This window comes from Lutjanus erythropterus, chromosome 12 (assembly GCF_056507025.1).
Source record: "Lutjanus erythropterus isolate fLutEry1 chromosome 12, fLutEry1.hap2, whole genome shotgun sequence".
In the NCBI taxonomy this organism is placed as follows: Eukaryota; Metazoa; Chordata; class Actinopteri; order Lutjaniformes; family Lutjanidae; genus Lutjanus; species Lutjanus erythropterus.
Window position 1 is genome coordinate 6928063 of NC_139328.1, and position 23661 is coordinate 6951723.

Consider the following 23661-nt stretch of genomic DNA (forward strand, 5'->3'; position numbering starts at 1 on the left):
GCAAACTTGATTCATGTCAAGTTGTCACAATTTGTCATCATTTTTGCCTTGGATAATGTCAAGTTATCATAATAGAGACATTGCAAACTATGTAAACATTGCATTAAAACTGACATAACTGAACAAACGACACTTAATGACAACAGTCATAAACAAACATTCATGTTCATGACAGGTGTCATGACATGGTTACGACAGTGTAATGGCAGTTTTATGCACACAGATTCAAATAAAGTGGTCCTGAGACTTTTGAACGGTTTAGTTAAGGCAACAACATTCCAGAGAAAATAACTTTAAAAGAAAATCAAAAGAAAATATATCACATCACTCTTTACTTTGAACTGTCTGGTGAAGGTAAAAAAAAATGTCCAAAAAAATCATCTGAGAAGAAAAGAAAATGGCTTTCAATTATTTGAGCTACCAGACCCATATACGAGGCTGAGTCTCTCTCCTCAGAGGTGTAACAATACTTTGAAGTTAAGGCAGTGATGGAGGGATTGTGTTGAAGATATTCAATCTGGAAACTTAAGGACAGACTGTTGATTCTACTGTTTCTGTAAAGAAGAGCAGTAAAATAGCTCTGCCACTGAAAGAACCCCACTGTGATAATAGTTAGATACGTCTTTGCAAGCGAGCATGTTTCTCTTGTGCAACTGCAGAACATATTACGTAATTTCTCCGCTTTATGGTGTGTATGCTTAGAAATAGAACGAAACAGATGCTCCTTATTATGGCAATAAAGATAAGAGACGATGAGGCGCGGTGAGGTCGTCCTGCCATAGAAAAGCAAGAAAGCATTATTGTTAAAGTTGGGTAATACAAGCAGTGTCTAATCGATTGACACAAAGAAACTCAGGAAAAGTTTTCAATGACTCGGTGTGTGTGTGTGTGTGTGTGTGTGGGGGGGGGTTAACCCAACTCATGTTAAACAAAAACAAAGCAAAACAAAACAAAATAAATAGTATTCACAATCTAATGAGGTAAGAAAATCAATTGCAGTAAATTTCACACCAGCACTTTTGCAGGTACAGCTATCAAAAGAGTCTCATAATATTAATATCTAGGCATCTAGACTGAAGATAAATTCACTTTCAAAGTTCATGTTAACAATCTGGTTAAACAACTGCGGACAAAACTTCTCTAAAGGAACAGATCTCGCTGTATTACTCTGTTTTGGATTACAGTGGTATCATTTATAGACATGCAGCTTCAACACCTCCTAACAGTCGGCTTCAATCTTATTTTATGCAGAGATTTTAATACAGTTACGTCAGAAAATGACAATAATTTGTTTTTGATTGCATTTCTATGCTGAAGTTTTTATAGTGTTTCTATAAGCTTTGTGTATCAGAGTGGTTCTGCAAGCAGGTCAGTGCATCATTAGGAGGTTTCAGAGAGTTACAACGTTCAGTAAATGCATCGTGAAAACAATACAGCAATGTATATATATGCAATGATATTAGAAAATGTACTTTATTTACTCTTGTACTTTTGAATAGCTAAGTATTTTTAAAAGCTGTGCTCAAGTAATTTTTTTACTGTGCAACTTTCACTTGTAGTTGAGTAATATTTGACCAGGAGTCTCTATACTTCGACTCAAGAATTGGGGTTGAGTACTTTGTCCACATTACATTACCTCACCATTACACTTCAGGACAGGAGCTTATCAAACCTGCTCTCAGCACTGGATTACACTTCATGTTACTTGTGTCAGCTCTGAACTCGGAAAGACTGATTTTAGGTTTTGCGCTCCTAAATCATGAAATAACCGACAATGAGTCCCTGATAACTTTGGGAGATTTTAAAACATATGCTTAGACATCTTAACATTTTTATATGTAACTGCTTTAACTTGGAATGACCTTATCACCTCTCTTATTGTTATGATTTTTCTTTTGTTTTCTTATTTTATTTCTATGGTAATTTCTGCCTCATTGAAAATGAGGGCCGCTCCTCCAGGTATCCCTGAGAAGTAAATAAAGGTTGAACGACTGAATGAATGAATGTCCTTAGCTTAGGAACCACTGTGATAGGGGGACTGAGTGAAAAATAGAAAGAAATGTCTGTTTACTCTTTGATATTCATAATAATTATGAAATATATGCATTTGGTTTGATTTGATTTGCAGTGAGTTTTTGTTTGTATCACTCTGAGTGAAGGATCAGGCAAAAATCCATTAAAATAAAACTTAAGCTTTCTACCGACAGTGACAGATGAAGTTAAAAGCATGACTCTCTCCACCTTCTGCCTCGCAAAGAATTAAAATAAGGGCTCTGTATCAACCCTGTCCAACATAAAATGAATGTGAAACCACTCAGGCAATCAATCCTGCCTTATCATGATGACATCAAAGGTCACTGAGGGCTCCCTGCGAGTGATCAATCCATCAGTGACTCTTCCTTTTGTGCCGATTGGCTCTCTCAGATGCCTGCTAAACGCTGGATTGGACGGTGATCAGATGGGTTTGCGGCTGTGTGATATGACATTTCAACTTTGTCCCTTTAACAGACTCAAGCAGTCTTACAAGACGTCAAAGCTGTGAAGAGGAGCGTATTGATCTGATTGCGTGTTTTCATTCCTGCTGGAGAGTTTCACTGTAATTTCATCAGCTGCTGCTTTAATGTTGGAATTATGACGCTGACGACAGACAAGGTAAGACACGTTTGGAAAAGGATCACTGGGAGCAATTACTATTAGTTTGTATGTAAGAGAATGATTCAGGCTGTGGGACAGTTCAAAACACACATTTTTCTTCTTACCAAGTGTTATTTATCCATCTAGATTGTTTTGATCTGAGTTACAGAGTCATAGAGACGTCTGCCTGTTATGGAACTAGAAGGCACTTGTGGTGTTCAAAGCCCCAGGAAATACATCTGAATAATAATGCACACACAGTGTTGTGAGCAGTTTCATGTAGGAACTAGTTTCTTTCTACCAAACTTCACCTGCACAGAGGGAAGTGTGCATCTACTCACAGAGGAGAGGCTCGTGCTCATGAGGTGCAATTTACACTGGGGACACTGGAGACACTTTTTGAGAGTATAATTTGTTTTAAATGTTCTGATTAATAGCTAATACCCAACACAGGCAACGCCTTTAAAAATTGTTTATTTGCACAACAAGAAAATATAAAATGAGTCATGATTGGTCAAACATGACTCATGAACTCTTGTGAACTCTCTTTATCTAATTATAAAGTAGCAGCATTGACAAAACAAGGCAGTTTAATAAGGTAAGGTTGATTTATTAACTTTACCTACTGTTGTTGTATTTCAGGGCAGTGATATATTGTTATCACTGGGCTGACTGACATGCTCTGCTGCTCTCTACAGTACATGTGATATAAGCCTTGTTCCATTGATTGACGTGGTGTTGCAGCTGTGGATGAGATGGATGACTCTTGCTTGTGCTGTTTTGTGTTTTATTCTGGGTATTTTCTTCCAACATGCTGCAATTATGTACTCTGACCTCACACCATTGCATTACCTAAAATCACATATGTGGAGGACCGTTTAAATAAATGTTTTTTTCCTCTGAGCCTTTACGTTCCCACCACTTCTCCAAACAAACTGACAACACTGGCTGTAAAATTAGCACCACTGAGCTAGCTAGCATGGTGAAACGGTTAGTCGGAGTAGTTCACACGACAAGGTGTGTGGATTATCTTTAGTAACCTGGTCATGATTTCTGGAAAAAAAGACATTGCTGTTGAGATTTTCAAACATGTTTATTTGGTACTTTGTCCACCATAGGACTAATATCATCTAGTTCTTTTACATTCAAGAGAAGGCTGATATTTCCAAAACTCGGAAACTAACACCAAAACAATCTTGATGGATGAGTAGTATGACAGGTAAGAGGAAAAAATTTTGCAACCTTTATTTATTTATTTGGAGCTCGCATCCCTAGCTAGCCTAGAGAGTTGAGGAACGTAAGAGTTGCTTTAAGCAATAAAGAAAAAAGTTTTTTGTTTTTTTTGTCAAAGCCAGAAGGAGTCACTGGAGAAGGGCGAAAAAACTGCAGGTTGCTGACCCCTGTTTTAAATAAACATCATGGTTTTTAAAGAAGAGTTTGTAAAAAAGTGTTTTGATTTAAGGGGTCTTTGTCAGGGGCAAGTTTGGGATTGAGCAACCCGAACTAACAACACCCCAACTGAAGATATTAGTCACATTACTCATAAACAGCTTTTCCTCTGAGAAACCGAGGAGCACCTCCACTTTTTAACCCATCACTCAGTGCAGTTCTTTGTTTCAGGTGCATTGTGAGATAGACCTCGCTGACCTCCTTCTCAGGAACACAGAGGAAACCACAGGTTGCCACAGCAACCAAGCATGGACTATCTCAATTCATGATGTGAGTATACCGGTGATCATTCGGTACAGTTTGCCCCTGAGCAGACTCACTCAGGGGACGGCATTATCTCAACCGCAAATACATTGAATCTCATTAAAAATGAGATTCTGACTGCTGAGTGTGATCTGAGTTCTCAACAAGGGTCATGTGTTACTGAGCTGAATCTGAGGAGACATAGGAGCTCATTTACAGTTTCATTGTTTTCTGCTGTACGGCTGCAACTGTGACCGACAGCAATGAGGCCACGGGCAAATGAGCTCAAGGAATTGAATGACCGGTGTGTTTATGCTCTCGTCTGTGCTCGTGTGCGGGAATGTTATTATCTGATTAGGGGACGGGATGATGTACATACACCCTCCTCTCCCAACAGACCCTGAGCCCTGAGGGAAGTACTGCTGATGACTTCCTGGACGCCCTGCTGGGTGGCAGCGACTCCTCCTCGGCTACAGCGTCCCCCCTGTGGTCACCCTGCACCACCGACAGCGGCATCATCGAGGACCCCCCGGCAGATCCCGCAGAGAGCCTCAACCCGCCCTCCAGCACGACTTTTCCAGCCTTCGACATACCTTCCTTCCCTCAGCCTCCACCTCTCGAGAATCAGACATCATCAAACGAAAAAACATCTCATGTTTCCATAGATCTAGGTAAGACTAGAGTCACAGTAAAAAGGAAAATTATAATATGAAAGACTGGCACGAAAACATCTGAGAAACTTGAGCCTTTGAACAGTAGACTGCTTCAATAACACTTTATTTGAAGGGGTGTTCATAAGACTGCCATTACACTGTCATAACCATGTAATGGCACCTGTCATGAACATGAATGCGGTAATTTAGTGTCATTCAGTAATGTCATTTTTAATGCTAAGGTCACATTGTTAGGGGTGTCTTTGTAATGTCAACTTGACATCAAGCAAGACAACATAACCTGTCTGTGTCTTTGTTATAACAACTCGACTTTACCAAACTTATGGAAACAGTTTAGCTTTATGTTTTAACATTATATTATACTGTCATATGTGGTTGGCTTTAACACTGGCCATCATGAGACCACGCACGTAAGTGTTTAATGAACATTTTCCTTTATCTCAAGTAAAGTGGTACGTTTTGACTTGTCATAAAGATGTCATTAAGTGTTGTAAGGCCAGTTTGACAGTACTGCCAGTACAGAACCAAGGTGATTTAGCTTATAGAGTTACCTGATGGACAGAGAATAGTTAGCTCAATATTAGCTAGTTAGCTCATTAGGCAGCTAGCTCCATTTCATTGCAGTTTAATGTAATGTTTAAACATAAAGCTAAACAGGTGCTTTAAGTTTAATTAAACCGAAGTTTAATGAAAATCCCAAGCTGTCGTGACAAAGACATTTTTGTCTTGGTTAATGTCAAGTTGTCATAACAAAGACACCTCAGACAATGTGAACACAACAGGTGTCACGGCATAGTTATGACAGGGTTATGACAGTCTTATGCACACCTTGCACACCTTTTCAAATAAAGTGTTACCATTTTTTCAGTAGTGAGCACAAGTGTCCTGGTAAGACACATGAAAAACTAGATGTGAGCATCTAGGTGAAAGAAAAATGAAGACCTTGGAGTGAGATTTATCTGTTTGTGCTTTCTGTTACAGAATAAAGAGAGCTATTGACTGAGCGTTTTTGACTGGGGCCCTTCCAAAGAGCAAATAATTTGGCTTCCCCGCTTCTGTGCATTTATAAAGAGTAAAAGGCAGTGCAATTGTTGTTCATCACATATTTGAATAATGCCCCCCTTTCACTTGGTTGATTATTGATGCTTCAGTGCTAAAAATACTGAATAAACCAGTACTGCAACAACACAGAGATGACAAACACAAAGAAGTGTGTGACATATATTTGCAGAGTGTTTTCTAAAGGACAGCAGGGTGCTGCAGCCACAAGTCACAAGTCCAATTTAAGAGCCAGGCAGAAACCTAAACCATTTTGTCATTTTTTTGTTTGAAAGGTGATTTTGTGAATCATCACCTGCTGTGTTGCTGGTTCAATCTGCAGGCTTTGAGTCCAGTGACCTCCAAGAGCAGTTTGGCATCGCTTACTACCTCACTACAAACCAAACGTCCCCTCTGTCGTCCTCTCAGACTCTCACAGTGAAGGACCTGCTGCTGTCCAACCTGGGAAACACAGTAAGGAGAAAAGAATTGAGTATTTCTTTGAAAGGATGACATTTTGAGCTCTCTAACCCAGAGATTCTCAGTGTTTTCTCAGCCAAGAACCCTTTACAAGATAGAAAATATATCGGGGAGCCTTTATGTATGGAATAATGGAATAATTTGCCTTTTCTCTATTTCTATGTAGAGAAAGGTATAATTACCTAAAAAAAAAAACCCACACATATCAATAGAGTGTATCTGACTCTTCGTGCATACATAAAATGATGTGCAGATTCTGATAATTTCACATAATATGCAAATAAAAACAAATAAAAATAAATAGACCTACTAAAAGTCATAAAAATAATAATAATAAGCCTAGAATAATAAAATAATTGAATAGTTTGTGAAAAGGAAATGGTTTGTGTAACTAAGTAACAACTGCCTAAAGTTTAATCATCAAATAAATGCAGGCTACAATGACACCTTTTTGTGAAAAAATTAATTAAAAATTCATTAAGATTAAGACTAAAAAAAAAAAGTCTGCATCCAGAAAACATTAAAATAGTTTTATAGTTTTTAAGTGTTGATCTTGCTTCTCTCTCATCTGTGTTGAGACGACATGCCAAACATTTTTTTAATATCATGATCATTTGAATTAATGAATATGACTGGTTTTAACTAACCTCCTGGCAAGGTACTGCAGATCCCTACTGGAGGACCACTGTTCTGACCAGTGGAGAGTATTAAATAAAACAAGACTTAAGTCTCGATGTGTCTCTGTACAGTCCGCTGCTTTTCTGTATAATTCACCCAGGCAGAGACCTTTCTGTGGTGACCCGTCCCGCTCTGACAGCGCCAGATAAACAGAATTTTATTAATTTTATGAACCGCTCCACTCCAGTGCCGTCTTTTGGGTAAACTGCGCAGTGAGTCACTTTAACTGTAATATTCTGTCCATCTGGTTCACAGGCGCAGCAAATCCCCCAGAATTCCCTGCAGGAGCTTGTGCTTAATGAGGATGAGAAGAAGCTCCTGGCTAAAGAAGGGGTGAAGTTACCCAGCAAACTGCCCCTGTCCAAGGTACATGAGCAAGACACACATGTGCGCGTATGTAGGGCAGATGTCACACACCGTTGCTGTCATGCACATACACACGCATGCATCTAAATCTGTATCCCCAGTTACAAAATCACTGCCAGCTGCACCCCCTCCACCCTCCATGCAACCCAGTTTCCTCTCACTTAGCCTTCTTCTTCATTCTTTCTTGACCCTGTTCTCCCATGTGTTTCATCTCCCTGACAAGTTTGAAGAGAGGGTTTTGAAGAAGATCCGGCGGAAAATCCGCAACAAGCACTCGGCTCAAGAAAGTCGTAAGAAGAAGAGGGAGTACGTCGACAGTCTGGAGGGAAGGTAGGAGCTCAGCATCCTCACTCAACACATTATCTCTGCACACCATGGTGTAGAAAATTAAACTTTTATCTGTAGTAACTTGTCGTGCTTTGAAGCTCCTCCTAATGAGCCTGTTGTGTCATACACTTAATTATCTCAATAATAAACAGTTGGATGGGATGCGATGGGAACATTTTTCAAGAAAATCTCCATTTTACTCTTTCATCATCGTTGATAAAGAAGAGTTCTTTAAAGCTTTTTTACTCGCTGATACCTGGTGTTTATCAGTTCCTCCTTGAAAAGGCGCCTCAGGCTCACAGGATATTCACAGCAGCAGAAGAGGTTTGTTTGTAATGAAAAGACAAAGAGCTGAGTGGTATCTGTCATGCCTGACCAAACAAAGAAATTCTTTCAGAACTTTTTCAAGAGAAGAAGGCTTCATAGAGCTGGACACAAAGGGATCCATCATCAAAACACCACAGAAATAGCAGCTATCACTGATGTTGCTGAAATCAGAACACAAGGACCCTGCAGATTTTTACCTCCACTGTTTTGGTTCATCATGATTCAGGAATGCTGAAAATTTTAACCAGACTGATCCATGTGAGAACGTGGCTGAAAGGAAGGTGGAATAGAGAATTAGTAGCTCCAAAAAAAACCCTTACTAGAACAAAAGCTGTTTTTGTTTTTCAGGCGTAAACAATAAGGAATAAAGATCCCCCTCTCACACTGTTTCTTCATATGTTTATGTCCCCTAAAAAAGTCTGACCTTGACTTGTATCTGCGCAAAGTTTGTTGCTAGTGAGGCGTTGAGAGAGAGAAGTCGTGAGCTCGTGAGCTTTTACTTTTTATGTTGGAAAACCATGTTGCACAAAATCTTAATCATAGCAGATTATTTTTTACATACTTTTCACATCTGGGGGTGAAATCTAAGATGGTAAATGAAACTACTATGAGAGTATGAATAGTTAAGTCACTTGTGTGTGTCCACAGAGGGCCTTGCATTCACACATAGCCCACACAAGCACAAGACTTCCACTAAACATAAAGTGCAGCAGACACTGATGGGAATATCATTAGTTTTTACACATTGGAGAAATTAGGCTTGAAGTCTTTCTGCCAGAAAGGGTTTTCTAGCATGTGGTTACAGGTCTGTTTGAACCCAAACCATGAGCTCTTCCTGAACAAACTGCAGCAGAAAGCAGAAAATAATAAAAACAAAGAAAAAATGAACATAATAAGTCAACAATAACCTTCACATGGGAGAAATCCCAGTCCCACTCATTCACAACAGCCTGCTCCTGTGGATGTGGATTTTGTCACTCTTACTTCTCATACTGTCCCGAACAACTAAAGCTTTTCTGGCAGGAAGCCCTGGCAGGCAGATTTCTGGGCTTTCTTACAGAAAGATTTTTGCTTTTGCTTTTGCTTTTGGGCAGAAAGTCCCACAGCCTAACTGTAGTTTTGCAGGTACTGACATTTCTAAAAATTACACTTTCCTATTCATACTTACATACATACATACAGAAACTCAAACTATAGACAAACTATTGTTTATGCAACATAAAGCAGATCAGGATATAAACATTACGGTCCACAACACCAGAGGGAGGAGCTCTATGCACACAAACCACTGTAATGACCCTGATTGTAAACAGAACATATTGTGGCTTGTGACGTCGTGTACAGACAAATAGAAGAAGATGATCCAGTCACGTCTAGCCAAACAAACAATACTACTATAGATGAAAAAAAAATAGGTATCAAAGGATTGCCATTTAATGAATGAAAAGTATTTTAACAGTATTCCAGCACAATCAGAGCATTTCTACATAAACCATGAAGCTGTGAGCTGTCTTTGTCTGATTTGGGGTCAGTTGGACAGAAAACACTGTATAATGTGACAGCCAGCGGCACAAAAGGGGAGCTAAACCGCTCTGCGCTGCAGCTGGAGGGGGTTTAAGTGGAAGCTAAAGATGCCGTATAATGCACATGCAGCATCTCAATACAGAGGAGCTGGAGGTTTTTGCCAAGATGGAGCTAAGTTTAGGCCTCCTCCTCCTCCTCCTCATCTCCGTTTCTTCCAGGCTGTGCAGAATGTGCCCTGCCGCACAGCCAGCCTTTGTCACCAAATTTTTTAATCCCGCCTGCCTCCCCCGTGTTGGCTCTTCCGCCTTATCACACCTCCGCAAACAACGTGGACTGGTAGAGCTTGTGGTTTGAGTCATATATGGAGATACTCCTCAAAAAGAGGGCCATGATGCCCCCCCATGACTCTGTGTGTGTCAGACACTTGCGGGTTTATTGTTCTTCGGCCTCTCTTAGGGTATTTGTGGAACTGCTTGATCTTACTGACGCTGAGCTTTAGATTATTCTCCTTGCACCACTGGGGCCGTATTACAGAAACTTCCTATCTAAAGTCAGAAAGAGTATTTATGCTAATTTGGTATTACAGAAGCAAATCCTACCTAACTTTAGGAATCTTATTTTATCTCATCTCATCCTTTGCTGCTTGCTGCAGACTCTGGTCTGCACTCCATTTTAATTCTCCTTGAGCTCAGTTCAGGCCGTGACACAGCAGACTATTATATCTTAATCAGACACCCGAGCAACATTGTTGGCATCAGTGATGTGGTTCTGGATATGTCTGTCAAAGAGGTCATTCTCTGTAATGCTTGGAGATTCCTCTGCCTTCTGTGTGCCTCTTCTTTGCGAGGTGCCCCAGGGGTCTGTGTTGGGTCCCCTGCTATTCACTGTTTACATGCTACACCCCGCATCAAATCCTGCTTAGACAACTTTGTGTCCCGTTAAGGCCTGATAGTTAGTTAGATGCTTAGTTAGTAAGCTACTACAGGTGGTAAAGTGAAAGTTCAATCAACTTAAAGGGATGGTTCACCCAATAATGAAAATTCTGTTATTATCTACTTACCCTTATGCCAAATGAAGGTCAGGTTTAGTTCTTTAGTCCACAAAACACTGCTGGAGTTTTACAGAAAAACAGTGTTGCAGCAGCATCGAATCTCCAAAACTATATATGTGAACAGTGACCAGTTTTCAAATGGAAAAAATCATCTGGTGTAATCCAAGTCTCTTAAAGCCCTGACATGCCGTTCACTTGCGCAAATACAGTCACACCACACAGACCCAGTTCAGACAGTGTGCAAGTGCACATTAAGTTGGCTCCAAGTGAAGATTTGGGCTAAAAACATGGTGTAAATGACGTCTTTCAAGTCAAATTAGCATTTTGGGGCTGGACGCATTTTCCTGTGAATCTCCAGCAGTGTTTTGTGGACTAAAAAACTAAACCCGACCTTCAATCATCATGAGGATGAATAGATAATGACTGAATTTTCATTTGTGGGTGCACTATCACTATAATGGTTTATTTAAGATTTTGTTGAGTTAGGATGTTTGTGTAATGCATTTTCTATCTTAAGATAAGCAAAGTGAGAGTAGAGGGTTTGGAGTTCAAAGATGGCCAAGCTGTGAACAGTGTGTGGTAATCTATAAACACAGAAACCACTGTACTTTCCACCTGAATCAATAACAACATATTTTAATTCTGAGAACACCGTCTCCTCCCGATTCCTGTCAAAAATTAATGCAAAATTGACTGTTGTGCTTACAACAGGGCCTCAAAAATTCCAAACAATACTTTGTGCATTAGCCATACTTCTTAAAAATCCTTAATTATTGAATGGGACCTTTAAATATCAAACAGTGTGCTATCGATATCTCATTCAGGCTTGTGCTCCGTCGCCTCTGGACAACAAAAGTTTGATGATGGGGCGAGATTGTCTGCAGAGAGCAGAGTCAGCGTTTGTTGGCAATTAAGTCAGCTGCAAGCGGAGCATATCAACCGGGTATCATTATCAGTGGCTGTTCAGTTCAGTCAGAGGGCCATAATGGAGGGTGACTCATAGTGACTAAAAGGAACAAGAAAAAAGGGGTTGGGGGGGGCGGAGACACTGGATGACAGAATGGGGTGCGAGATAACGCTCCGCGGACGGATATTGGCAAAGACAGAAACGAAGCAGAGACAATGCAAGATCATAAGACAGTGTTATTTGATATACTTCTCTCCCAATTTAATCTATATCCTCATTTCTCCTTCTCTGGATTCTTTCCTCTCTCTGTCTGTAGGATGTCTGCATGTGCTGCGAACAACCTCGAGCTGCAGAGGAAGATCCAGAAGCTGGAGGAGACCAACAAGTGAGTCATCAAATGAACCAACAAGGGCTGCAACTAATTTTTGATTTATTTACATATTTATTTCTATTTTTATATATAAAAATGACAGTAGTGGCAAAATTCTCAACACAGTTTCACAAAAGATGATGTATTCAAAAAGCTTGTTTTGTCTCAACAGCAGTCCAAAAATACTCTATTTAAACTGATTTATAGCAGAGAAAAGCTGAAAACTATCACACTTCAGTGGCTTGAATCATTGAAATACATCATTTTAACAGTTAATAATGACTTTAAGCCTGCTGATCAACTAATCAATTAATCAGCTCACTGTTCGCTAAGCAATGCCTCCCTTGGTTACTAATGCTACGACTTTCAAGCTTCCTGTCGAGGGATTTCCCATTGTTCTGACGAACACTGATTCCAAAATCCCTCTAGTCAGAAAAATGTCTCATAGGACTAAAACCCCATTTGTTCGACAGCCCGTTACCCAAAAACATGTTCCGTTGTGCCAAAGGCCCATTGTTACAAAAATACACACTCTCCCTGCAGTTTTCCATTGTGCTGAATCAGCTTGAATCCCTTAATAGTCTATCCTTCTGGCATCACACAAGCCAACATTTAAAAATGACTGTACTAACACAAAGAAAATTCCATTGTCAGAAAAAAAAAAGAGTCAGTGCAGTGTTTCCCAATCCTGGTCCTCGGGGCCCACCACCCTGCAATATTTTAGATGTTTCCCTGCTCCAACACACCTGATTCAAGTGTTATCAGGTGTCTGCAGAGGCTTGATGATGATCTGATCATTTGAATCAGGCGGTGTTGGAGCAGGGAAACATCTAAAACGTGCAGGGCGAGGGCCACAAGGACCGGGATGGGGAAACGCTGGGTTAGGGTTTGATGTAAGGCCAGAAAGACGGCCAGTTGACCCTTCGCTAAGCCCCACCTCCAACAGCAACTGTCCAGTCCAGTGCTTTTGTTTACATCTCTAAGGATTCAAAAACCTCATGTTTCAACCGTTACACCCAATTTCAATGTTATATCTACCACTGTTATCACTGTAAACTGCATACATTCGGTGCAAGTATGGAAAGTTTGGCAGGCTTAGCACCAGTACCTAAGGAAGGCGGGGCTTAGTGAAGAGTCAATTAAGGGCAAAACCCCCTCTGATTCAGCACCATGGACCGGGCCGGCAGTCACTGAAGAATTTCTGCCACTGTCATTGTAAATGTGCCGTACGAGAATGGATGGTGCCGTGCAATTGTTCTGACAGCTCATTATTCCAATGATTTCTGGTCTTACACTAGTGATTACCCTTTTATGACAACATTAGAAATATCTCCTTCAACAGAAAAATTGGTTAAAATGTTGTTTTTTGTAAGGTCAGGAAGATAGACCATTAAGGGCAAAACCCCCTGCCAATTCAGCTCCATGGAGAGGACCATTAGTCGCTGAGCCGCAGGGAGAGTGTATATTTTTGGAGCAATGGGCATTTGTTTCCAGAATAACAGGCTGTCAGCCAAATGGGCTTTCAGTCCAATGGGACATTATTTGGACTATTGGGGTTTCTAAATAGGCTAATGGGCCGTCAGAACAATGGCATGACACCGTCCATCCTCGTACAGCACATACTATATGCAGTTTACAAGGACAGCAGATTTACCACTTAGAATTCTCTGATTTATTTTTTTTTTTTTAACAACTGGTCCTTGATTTCAGATAAAAGCAGGTTTCTCATTTTCAGCCTACGACTGCTGATTATTCCGTCTGAAATGATGAATTACCACAGGCATGTTTTATCAGCTCTAGCTCGTTAATTATAAAGAATTTTAAAAGGAGTTATAAATATGCTCTTGGCGGTTACATATGTAATGTAGACTAAAACTAGGCTCAAGCTGATTGTCTTGGACAAAAAGTTAGCATCCTCACCAGACCAAACTCTGACAGCATTTGAGGATTAGCTTCAAACAGTGTTAAATGCTAGCTATGCCTAACCAGTACATGTGCTAGTTGTGAACAGTCCTTTATTTATTGTAATCTGTAACCCCACAAACTAACTTAAACTAGTTAATTAATGACCTGCTCTTTGGCTTTGAAATTCAATATTTAGTTGCTACTGTAGGACACCCAGTTAGCTGGACATGCTAACTATTGCAGTTTAAATTTGGTTTAATCCATTTGTTAAAATTTTGCTCTGTGTTTATGATTTTGGCAAGGATAAGAAAGACAAATTCAGCTCAGCATCATCTCTTTTAATCTTTATAATTCCTGTTGTGGGCATAATGTAAAAAAAAAAAAAAAAATGTAGGAAACAACCTAACAAAAAATCATTTAAAGTAGTGCCCTGAATATTTGCTGCTGCTTCAGTTTTGTTCTTTTTATTTTATCTCCCACTTGGATTTGTTTTCGTGAGGCTAACTTGTTTGTGTGAGTCATGCCTTGTTATCTGTTTTGTGCCTTTGCTGTGTTTTGGATTAAGTCAGTTGGCGTTTCATTGATCCTGATTATTGATTTTGCCCCCCTGCCCCACTCTCCTTTCCAGATGCTTACAATGTAGTCAAGAAAAGTTGAACTTGTTTAAAAATCAGGAACACAGGCTCAGTGTAAAATTATCAAAATACAAAGCCCATCCGATTTTAAAAACTTCACACTGCGTTTTCTGACTTTGCTTCCCCGTCATCCTGCAATCTCATTACGCTGCTTTCTGGCAGAGTGCTGCAGTGAGTTGAAATTAAGCGTGGGAAGAAGAGGGTTTTGTGTGCATACACTTCCCCACCGCGTGCTGCCCTTCTCTTCGTTGTTTTAGTTGCCAGTGATCACAGACGCTGAAAAAATGATGTGATTCAAACAACCGGTGGCCCCTCATGTGAAGATTTTACAGTCTGTTTCATCCTGCCGTCTGTATTTGTGTTGCAGTGCTCTACTGGAGCAGCTAAGCCGGCTGCAGGCTCTCCTTTCTAACAGCTCCAGCAAAACAACACACAGAGGGACGTGCATCCTGGTGAGATATATAACGCATTACATTAATTTACACCACTGAGAATTTGCTCAGACGGCATAACCTGAAACAGCTAAATGATGGATGGAGGTCAGAGCCCGAACACATCATTAAAAACCACTGCCTGTGCTCCACTGTTGACTGCAGCTGTGTTTACCTATAAGATTTTAATCGAGTCAAATTTTTGAGCAGCACCTGCACTCATCTTTTGAGCAAAACTGTATGTGGGTTATACCAAATGACTCCTTTACTTCTGTTCCCCAGTGCTTTGACCTGTTTGTCCTCCTGTATTTCTGTCCAGGTTTTGCTCCTTTCCTTCACCCTGCTAATTTCCTCAAATCTTCAGCCAGAACCGTACAGCCAGCTCAGCCAGGGAGAGTACACACACGCCAAAGGTCTGTGGACACACACACACACACACACACACACACACACACACACACACATACAGACTTTATCTCTCTCTCCAGCCAGGGTTGGGAGTGTTACTTGAAAAATGTGTTCCAATATCTACTAATTAAAAAATGCGGTCAATGCCTGATCCAAGTACCACAATATTAAAGTAATGTAACCTGATTACTTTCAATCACTTTTGGATTACCTCACTACCAAATATATTGAAATAGTTCAGCCTAAAATAATGTTTAATGCTTATTGTAGGCTTATTGATTGTTTTTCCAGCTATATCTTCCTGTGCTATGTGTGAATACATGTTTAGATTAATGCTATAATTATGCACTTTTACAGTATGTAAGACTTCCCACTCAAACTTAAAGTAAACTGACAGAAACACACTACAGTTTTTCAGTAGTATTTAGGCTACTGTCAGGTTAGGTAGCTAACTGGATTTCTGCGTAGCTAATGTTAGCAGTTGATTTGTGCAGCTAACTTTAGTGGTTGGTCTGTTAACTTAATGTTAGCTGCAGACGGGATTTGCTGGAGATGGGAAGACGGTCAGGGATGGTAGGAGTCGAAAAGAGGGATGTAGGGGTTGAGAAGAGGGATGAGGGGTGTGAGGGAAGAGGGATGGGGGTTTGATGGATGAGGGGGTCAAGGTGAGGGATGAGGGAGTTGAGGTGAGGGATGAGGGATGAAGGGTTTGAAGGAGGAAGGGTCAAGGTAAGGGATGAAGTGGCTGAGGAAACGGATGAAGGGGTTGAGGGATGTAGGGGTCGAGGAGGGGGATGAAGGGTGTTGGTTCGTCATGGAGCTGCAGGGCCAGGAACCTGAAGGGCGACACTCAGGGTGGGGACATGTCTCGATGAGCTTTGGTCCTTTGTCCCCCAAGGTTCCTGGCAGAGACCCAAGTGGTTGCAGGGAAGATGAATGGATTCCCCGTGGAGGAAAACTAGAATGGATGAGACTGAACCTGGGACGTTTTTGTCAAGGGACCACCGTGACAATCACTGAGCTGAATGATGCCTGCAGGAAAAACTGAAACCGGGTTCTTGGCTTGGGAGGGGTCATGAGAACTGAGATGAATGAGAGAGGGTTAGACGTCCTTATGTAGGTATGGACAGGTGATTGGAGTAGAGAGGTGCAGGTGACTAATGAGACACAGGTGATTTGGGTTTGTAGAAGGCGCAGGTGGTTTAATTAGCGAGATGCAGGTGATAAAGTTTGGGAGAATCCTGAATCTAGTTATAAAACTTCATTAGCACTGTCACTGCACTGTGATGTCCCTCTATTCTGATTTAAAGACAAAATAATCTTGAAATTTCCATCCAGTGAAGCATTTTTCACTGGAGGACATGATAATAAACTGACTGTAAGATTAGCTGGTTTCACTGAGACCACTTTAAAATCATAATCCTGCTAATAATCCTGATTTTTACTAAATGTATTTGTAATCTGATTACAAACTTTTCCTGTAAATGTATAGTTACCTTTTTTGTGTTCTAATTATGCGATACATGTAACCTGTTTCTCCCAAAGTGTGTCTCTAACACACACACACACAAGCACACATACTCACTCCTCTCTGCCACCTCTCTGCCCCACAGTGCCATCCCGCTCTCTGCAGTCAGTGGATGAAGCGCAAGATGTCCCTCCTCTTCCTCTGCTCTCTGTCTCCAGGGGATTTGAGGACCTGTGCAGCCTGACAGAGAAGCTCTGGCCCCGGATCAGATGATCTCCCCCCCCACCACGGTAGATTTCCCCGTTCTCTCACCACCAGGATGAAAGGCAACCGGGACAATCACTGATCTCCTCGGTGGCCCCCAGGAGAAAAGATGTAGCAAAGGAGCGCAGGCTTGCTTGCAAGCGCAGCATCCAAATGAGAAGTTTGATTGCTTTTCACCCTGTGTTTATCGCTGCAGAGACTGAGTGAGGTGTGTTTGCTATCCGCTATGACAGACAAACAGCCAGTTAAAAGATTTTCTTGAACAGAAAGTCATTCACTCAGATGGAGGTCGGTGAGGAGGTCATCCAAACAGATGTAATTTTTGTTTCTGCTTTGGAAAACAGAGCTTCAGGGACTCAGGGTGGAGTATGTATCATAATGCTGATGTACAACTGCAAGATGCATGTTTGATCTGTAAAATTACACAAATGTATATTCACTGCTGTATTGTATTATTTACTTTAAAAATGTAATGTGTAACATTTCTGCATTAAAATGTCTAAAAATGCTGAACATGTTATATATTTTATTGAGTTGTATAATAACATTATCCCAAATGCTTCAAACAATATTCAAGTGCAAAGTAATCTGTAATTTATTCAAGGTAACGGTGAGTTTCCTGCTAGTCTTTAGATAGATAGATAGATAGATAGATAGATAGATAGATAGATAGATAGATAGATAGATAGATAGATAGATTTTCATCCACAATTATGGATGTTTAAAAGGAAAAGAGAACAATATCATCGAACTACATCGTTTGTTATTGTTTTAATGTCTGAGAAATGCCTCGCAGCAGAGTTTGCATATTATTCGTTTAATTTACGTGTTTAAAAACTTGAACTTAAAAATGACTTCAGTTGCATTTTTTAACAGTTCGGTGAAAAACTGACAAAGCACAAGAGAACTGAAACGTTTACTCCAATGAATTTTGGAAACATCAAAGGGTTTTTTTCTTTCTGCCGTGCGTCTACTTACGAAGACATTTGCATCACAAAAATAATGAGGCAATGTTTTAACTTACTTCAAAAGTTGCTGGATGACTTCTCACTTCAATAAAAAAACTCATAATCCTTTTATGCCTGCTGCCAACATGGGATCATGGGCTTCAATTATTTAAAGCTAAGATATATAAGATTTCCAAAATAAAATGTCTAAACGTTTGATGAGTTGTGTGCTTATATTATCCCAAATGTTTCAAACACCGTTTAAAAACAGAGAAATATACAGTTTATTCAAAGTAACAGTGTGTTACCTGTTAGCTGTTGCTGGTTTCTGCCTGAGTCATGTCAGATATATTTTCATCGGCTGTGTCGGTTGTTTAAACGAGAAGAAAACAGCTCCCATGATCCCACACTACTTCACAGCATCATCAAACTACGTCTTTTGTTACTGTTTGACCCCTAGTTGAGAAGAGAATGAAAACATTTACCCCAATGTATTTTGGAAACACAAAAAGGGTTTTGTGTCTTTCAGTAACGCCATGTGTCCAGATTGGAAGAGATTTACATCCCAAAAGTAATGAGCCAATGAATGACTTCTCATCTCAATAAAAACTTATAATAAGCTTGACTTTTTTGCCAGTTGACAACATGGGCATCCATTTTTTAAAGCACACTTTTCATGAGTTAAAGCTGTAATATATAACATTTCTGCATTAAAATGTTTAAAATTGCTGACCCTGTTATTTTATGTATTAAATTAAGTCAGGCCTGCAGTCTGAGGGGCTGAAACCACCAAAAATTAAAAATCTAGCAAAGACAGTCATTTTGCTTACAATGAAAACATTATCAAACCTTCATTTTCTTATATTAAACTGTAACTTTTTTCACTCAGTAACTTCTGTGAAAACAAAATACGTCTGAACATGTCAAAGAGTGATGGAGGAAGTGACTTATAACATAAATAAAACTTAAATATTGGCTCGTCCATGAACATGATTTCTGCCTGAGTCATGTCAGATAGATTTGTATCAGCTGTGGTGGTTATTTAGAAGAAAAGAGAACAACTCCCATGATCCCACACTCCTGATGATGACACAGTGTCATCAAACTATGCCTTTTTAAAAATTCTTTTTATATGACAGAGACCTCTAGCAGCAGAGTTAACGTATTGTGCGTGTGATGTTAAGGTTGAAAAATGCAATCAAAAATGGTTTGAGCTCAATTTGAAATAATTCGGTGTAAAACTGCAACAGTGAATTAAAACATTTACTCCAGTGAATTTTGGAATCATCAGTGGTATTTCATTTCTTTCAGAAATGCCATGAGAGATTTTCATGCCAAAAATAATGAGCCAATATTTGAACTTGCTTCAAAAGTCACTGGACGTCTTCTGACTTCAATAAAAACACCCTTCATAAGCTTCACTTTTATGCCAGCTGTCAATAAAGCTTTTGAAAATAGTGGATATCTTATCTCAGTTTTAGAGCACAAGTCTTGTTTATACAGACGTATGTCTGTATACTTAGGTATGTTTTTGTGGAGTGCCTTTATTTCCATGTGGAGTCAAGAGGAAAATGTAGGAAAACATGCTTTTATGTAACCTATTTGACGGATAATGACTGTACCTGCCATGCGTTGATGGGAATCCATCCATTAAACACTTGACTGGTAAGACTTGTCTCTGTTTTGATGCTGCAGTACATAATGTTCTTCACAGAAGAAAAAACATCCACTCATCTCTGCTTCTACTGCAGCACAATTTAGACAGCTTGTCTATTTCACAGGCTTTTAGCTGTTAATCTATGGCAAGATGTGTACAAACACAAAGCGAAGAGGCAGTGATCTGTGTCTGTGTTCACCGGCACACACACGGTACATGTAGTGCACTATATTTTATTAGATCAGTAAGTTCCCAGCTGAAGACTGAGGACAACATCACGGTCACATGTGGATTTATTTTTGAGTGAAGCAGCCCCACTAGGCCTATAGCCTATCCTATATACTTAAAACTTGCATTTATTCAGGGGAGTTTCACAGAACTTCCACTCATTCACAACCACAAGCTGCCCTGCACAACCACAGTCTTATCCGCCGGACACTGAGCGGCTCCATCGGAGTGGGCGAGGTTAAAGGGAAAGTTCACCCGAAATTGAAAATTCAGTCCTTATCTACTCACCCTCATGCTGATTGAAGGTTGGGTTTAGTTTTGTTAGTCTGCAATTCACTGCTGGAGTTTCACAGGAAAACAGCGTTGCAGAATCTCCCGAACATTTTAAGTGAATGGCGACCAGTTTTCACACATAAAAAAACAATGCCTCCATGCTGCTGGTGTGGTGTGATCCAAGCCCTGACATGCCAAGGTGACTTGACGCCATTTACATTATGTTTTTGGTCGCCTTGTGACGGTGTGCGCGCACAAGTGAATGGTTGAGGCTTTAGGAGACTTGGATTACACCAGACGCAGCATGGAGGCATTTTAGTTAGTTGGGTTCTTTGGTTGTTTTGTCTGTTTGAAAACTGGTCACCGCTCACTTAAATTGAGATTCTGCAACGCTGTTTTCCTGTGAAACTCCAGCATTGTTTTGTGGACTAAAAAAAACTAACCCCGGCCTTCAATCAGGGATAGTGACTGAGTTTTCATTCACAGTAATAAAAATGTGTTGAACTTCACGGTTGAATGAGTTTCTTATGGCAGTTTTATTGGTAGAGAGGTCAAACCGTGGACAGCGCTGCAACGGTCAGAGTCAGTGATCCAAAATGAGACTCGACATCGGACAACGTCAGCACACATATCAGCAAGTAATCATCCCTGCATATCTGTGTGTGACAAAAAATACCAAAGAAAATAGTATAATGATAATTTTATTTCACATTAATTAAACCTATAGTATTTATTTTCAGAACACTTCAGAACTTATAAACATGAGTTCTTCTAACTTGAAGTCTTTTGAGTTGAACTCATGAGTTGAATGAATGTACTGTACAAAGTTCAATCAACTCATTAAATTAAGAAACAAGATCATCATATCAGCAAACTTCCAGCAAAAACTCTCCTTTTTTATAGTCTGAAGACAACATTTATTATGACACTTGATGTGTGTCTCTAATGCACTTTAATGTAGCCTTTTTGCTTTTCTCAATAATGACAAGGTTAGTATAATTCAGTCTCTCAGACCTCCTTAAAATGTAATAAATTCAGTGGGAGCAGTTTAACACATCATCTTTGTGCCGATGCTGGAACAAAGTAGCTCCAACAGGTGCAGAAAATATCAGAGGAAATCAAATTTGTTTATCGTGTCCGTCAGTGTGACCGGACAGGTGTTGGTTTAATCCTAAGCTTATTGAACATGTTTTCTCAAGTACGACTGAATTAATATCAAGTTTATTTGACTATAAAGGAAGAAGAAAATCACACTTTTGAGTTGAAGGGTACTTTGACAATCCTCTCTGCGTGCTTTTTGTCCAAGCCGTTACAGGATCTGAAAAGAGTGGGCAAAACTTAACAATTAAAAAAACCCAAAATGATTTCGGTGAACCCAAGCCAGCAGTGCTCTATCCACACTGGGAGTCAGAAATGAATTTTTGATCAGACTGCTGGCGTGAGAGAGAGAGTTAGAAGTAGAAACTCTGAGTATCAGAATATCAATCATGTCAGAGTCGAGCAGAGGTGCTTTTCACCTGAAGGGGGGGAAACAGTTCACACGAGGAGAAGATCATTCATCAGATATTCTCACGAGTTGAGCAGAAAAATATTTGCTGATGAAATAAACTGTGAGACACTTTGCAAAAATCAATACCATCCTTTTTAAATGGTAGCAGCAGCGCGCAGCCTTGGGTGGAGGCATTGGTCAAACTTTTGTTCACAAGATTCTGGATATTTGAGATATTTAATGTTTTTTTTCCCTTTTGGAAAGCAGGCCTTTCTTAATATTAATAATATATCAGATTTGTAATGAGATCTTAACTTCACGGATGCTTTATTTTATGTATTGCAGTGATGTGGTGGGAAATGTGAATTCAATTCGCTTTGCCTGCGAGACATCAGACACGATCAATATCGCTATTCCCCTTTGTTTTCTAAAACAAAGACAAACTGATGGAAATGGAATTAGACATTTTTAAGTGTCTCGGAAAGCTTCAACAGAATGTAAACGAGCAGCGGCCTCACAGAGGGCTTCAGGGTCGGACTCCATCTGCATTTCCATCCATCTCAATATTGGTAAAATGAAAGAAAAACAAATGTCGACAAATTAGCGGTGTTTTCATCTGATTCCCCCCCCTGAAACCAGACAAAGAAAAGGGACCTTAAATCAGACCCTGGTGCAGCATTTTAGAGGGAAACAATCACTTATTTGTGTCACTTGTGGCAAACTGGTGAAGCATTGCAGCTCCGGGACGGGATGTCAGATTTTCAGCTGTTGGGAAAATTCTGCAAACTTCACATGAAAGTGAAAGATTTGTCAAAATGGTCTGATAAGTCACAGATTTGTCCGAGCATGACAATCTGGACTGCTTGAGAAAATGACTGACTGTTTTTTTTTTTTTGCCGGCACCTCCCCCTTTCTTTTCCCTCTAATGCTCACACAGCTGGTCAAAATGCTGCATTGTGTGAATACCAACAGTGACCTATAAGAAATGCAAATCAAAAACACACACACTCGCACATCTATCTCTGTCTCTCTCTCTCTCTCTCTCGCTCTCTGGCTCCCTCACAAAGACTGAAAGCTGTTTGAAATTTAATTTATCATTCCTCTGATGTGCATCACTTCCCATGGGTGTGAACAAACCCTCGTGTGATAAGGAAACCTTTCTGAAAATACCATCATGTATAATTTAGCCTCGCGTCATATGCAGGAATATTAAAGGTGATATTTGGATATAGGAGCAGAGGTCGTGGTGAGCAGGCTCCATTAAAAACAGAAAGTCTGCGACACAGTTTTAATGTAAAGCAGAACACAGCCTGAAATATATGGAAGCCCTTTTCTGTCATTGAGATAAAAAAAATTAAGATTCTGTGAGTCATTTCTCATCATAATGACTCGCATATTTCAAAATAATGAAAATCTTTCTCAAAATAATGACTTATTAATCCAAAATAATTATTTAATATACTGAGGAAATTTCTCAAAAATAATGATTTGTCTTGAAACACTGAAAAGCTTTCTTATAAAAAATGACATATCTCAAAATAATGAGAAACTTTTATATGACTTAGCATCAAAACATGAAAATATTTCTCAAAAAATGATAAACATTATTAACAATGAATTAGAATCTCAAAATAAAGAAAATCTTTCTCATAAAAATGGCTCATTTATCCAAAAGACTGATTTAGTATCTCAAAATAATGAGAACATCTCTAAATAATGATGAGGAAACTTCTCCAAATTAATGAGAAACTTCCCTAAAATAATGAGAAACGTTTTCAAAATTCTAACATAATAATCCAAAATAATGGTTTAGTATCTCAAAATACTGAGAAAATTTCTCAAAAACAATGACTTTCAGAAAATAATATAATATTCTCATAACAATGAC

At 39.7% G+C, this 23661-nt stretch overlaps 1 protein-coding gene across 2 annotated transcripts; it reads left to right on the forward strand.

Annotated features, from left to right (window-relative positions):
• Nucleotides 1–2033: 2033 nt before the first annotated feature.
• LOC146317498 (cyclic AMP-responsive element-binding protein 3-like protein 3-A) lies at nucleotides 2034–17692 on the forward strand. 2 transcript variants are annotated; one of them, XM_084733003.1, is made up of 10 exons: nucleotides 2034–2652; nucleotides 4255–4353; nucleotides 4724–4997; nucleotides 6382–6512; nucleotides 7452–7562; nucleotides 7786–7892; nucleotides 12015–12083; nucleotides 14976–15060; nucleotides 15359–15452; nucleotides 16346–17008. In XM_084733003.1, the coding sequence occupies exons 1-10, from the start codon at nucleotides 2632–2634 to the stop codon at nucleotides 16381–16383; spliced, it is 1029 nt and encodes a 342-aa protein (XP_084589129.1). In that variant the 5' UTR covers nucleotides 2034–2631; the 3' UTR covers nucleotides 16384–17008. The 2 variants fall into 2 exon arrangements, with proteins under 2 accessions (XP_084589129.1, XP_084589128.1); XM_084733002.1 differs by lacking the exon at nucleotides 16346–17008 and adding an exon at nucleotides 17061–17692 and having other exon boundaries at nucleotides 2062–2652.
• Nucleotides 17693–23661: the final 5969 nt, after the last annotated feature.

Excerpts from the sequence above, each read along its gene's own strand:
- LOC146317498 (XM_084733002.1), top strand. The coding sequence starts at position 2,632 with ATGACGCTGACGACAGACAAG. Across the intron at positions 15,061-15,358 it reads ACAGAGGGACGTGCATCCTG|GTTTTGCTCCTTTCCTTCAC; the intron begins GTGAGATATATA and ends ATTTCTGTCCAG. Across the intron at positions 15,453-17,060 it reads AGAGTACACACACGCCAAAG|TGCCATCCCGCTCTCTGCAG; the intron begins GTCTGTGGACAC and ends TCTGCCCCACAG.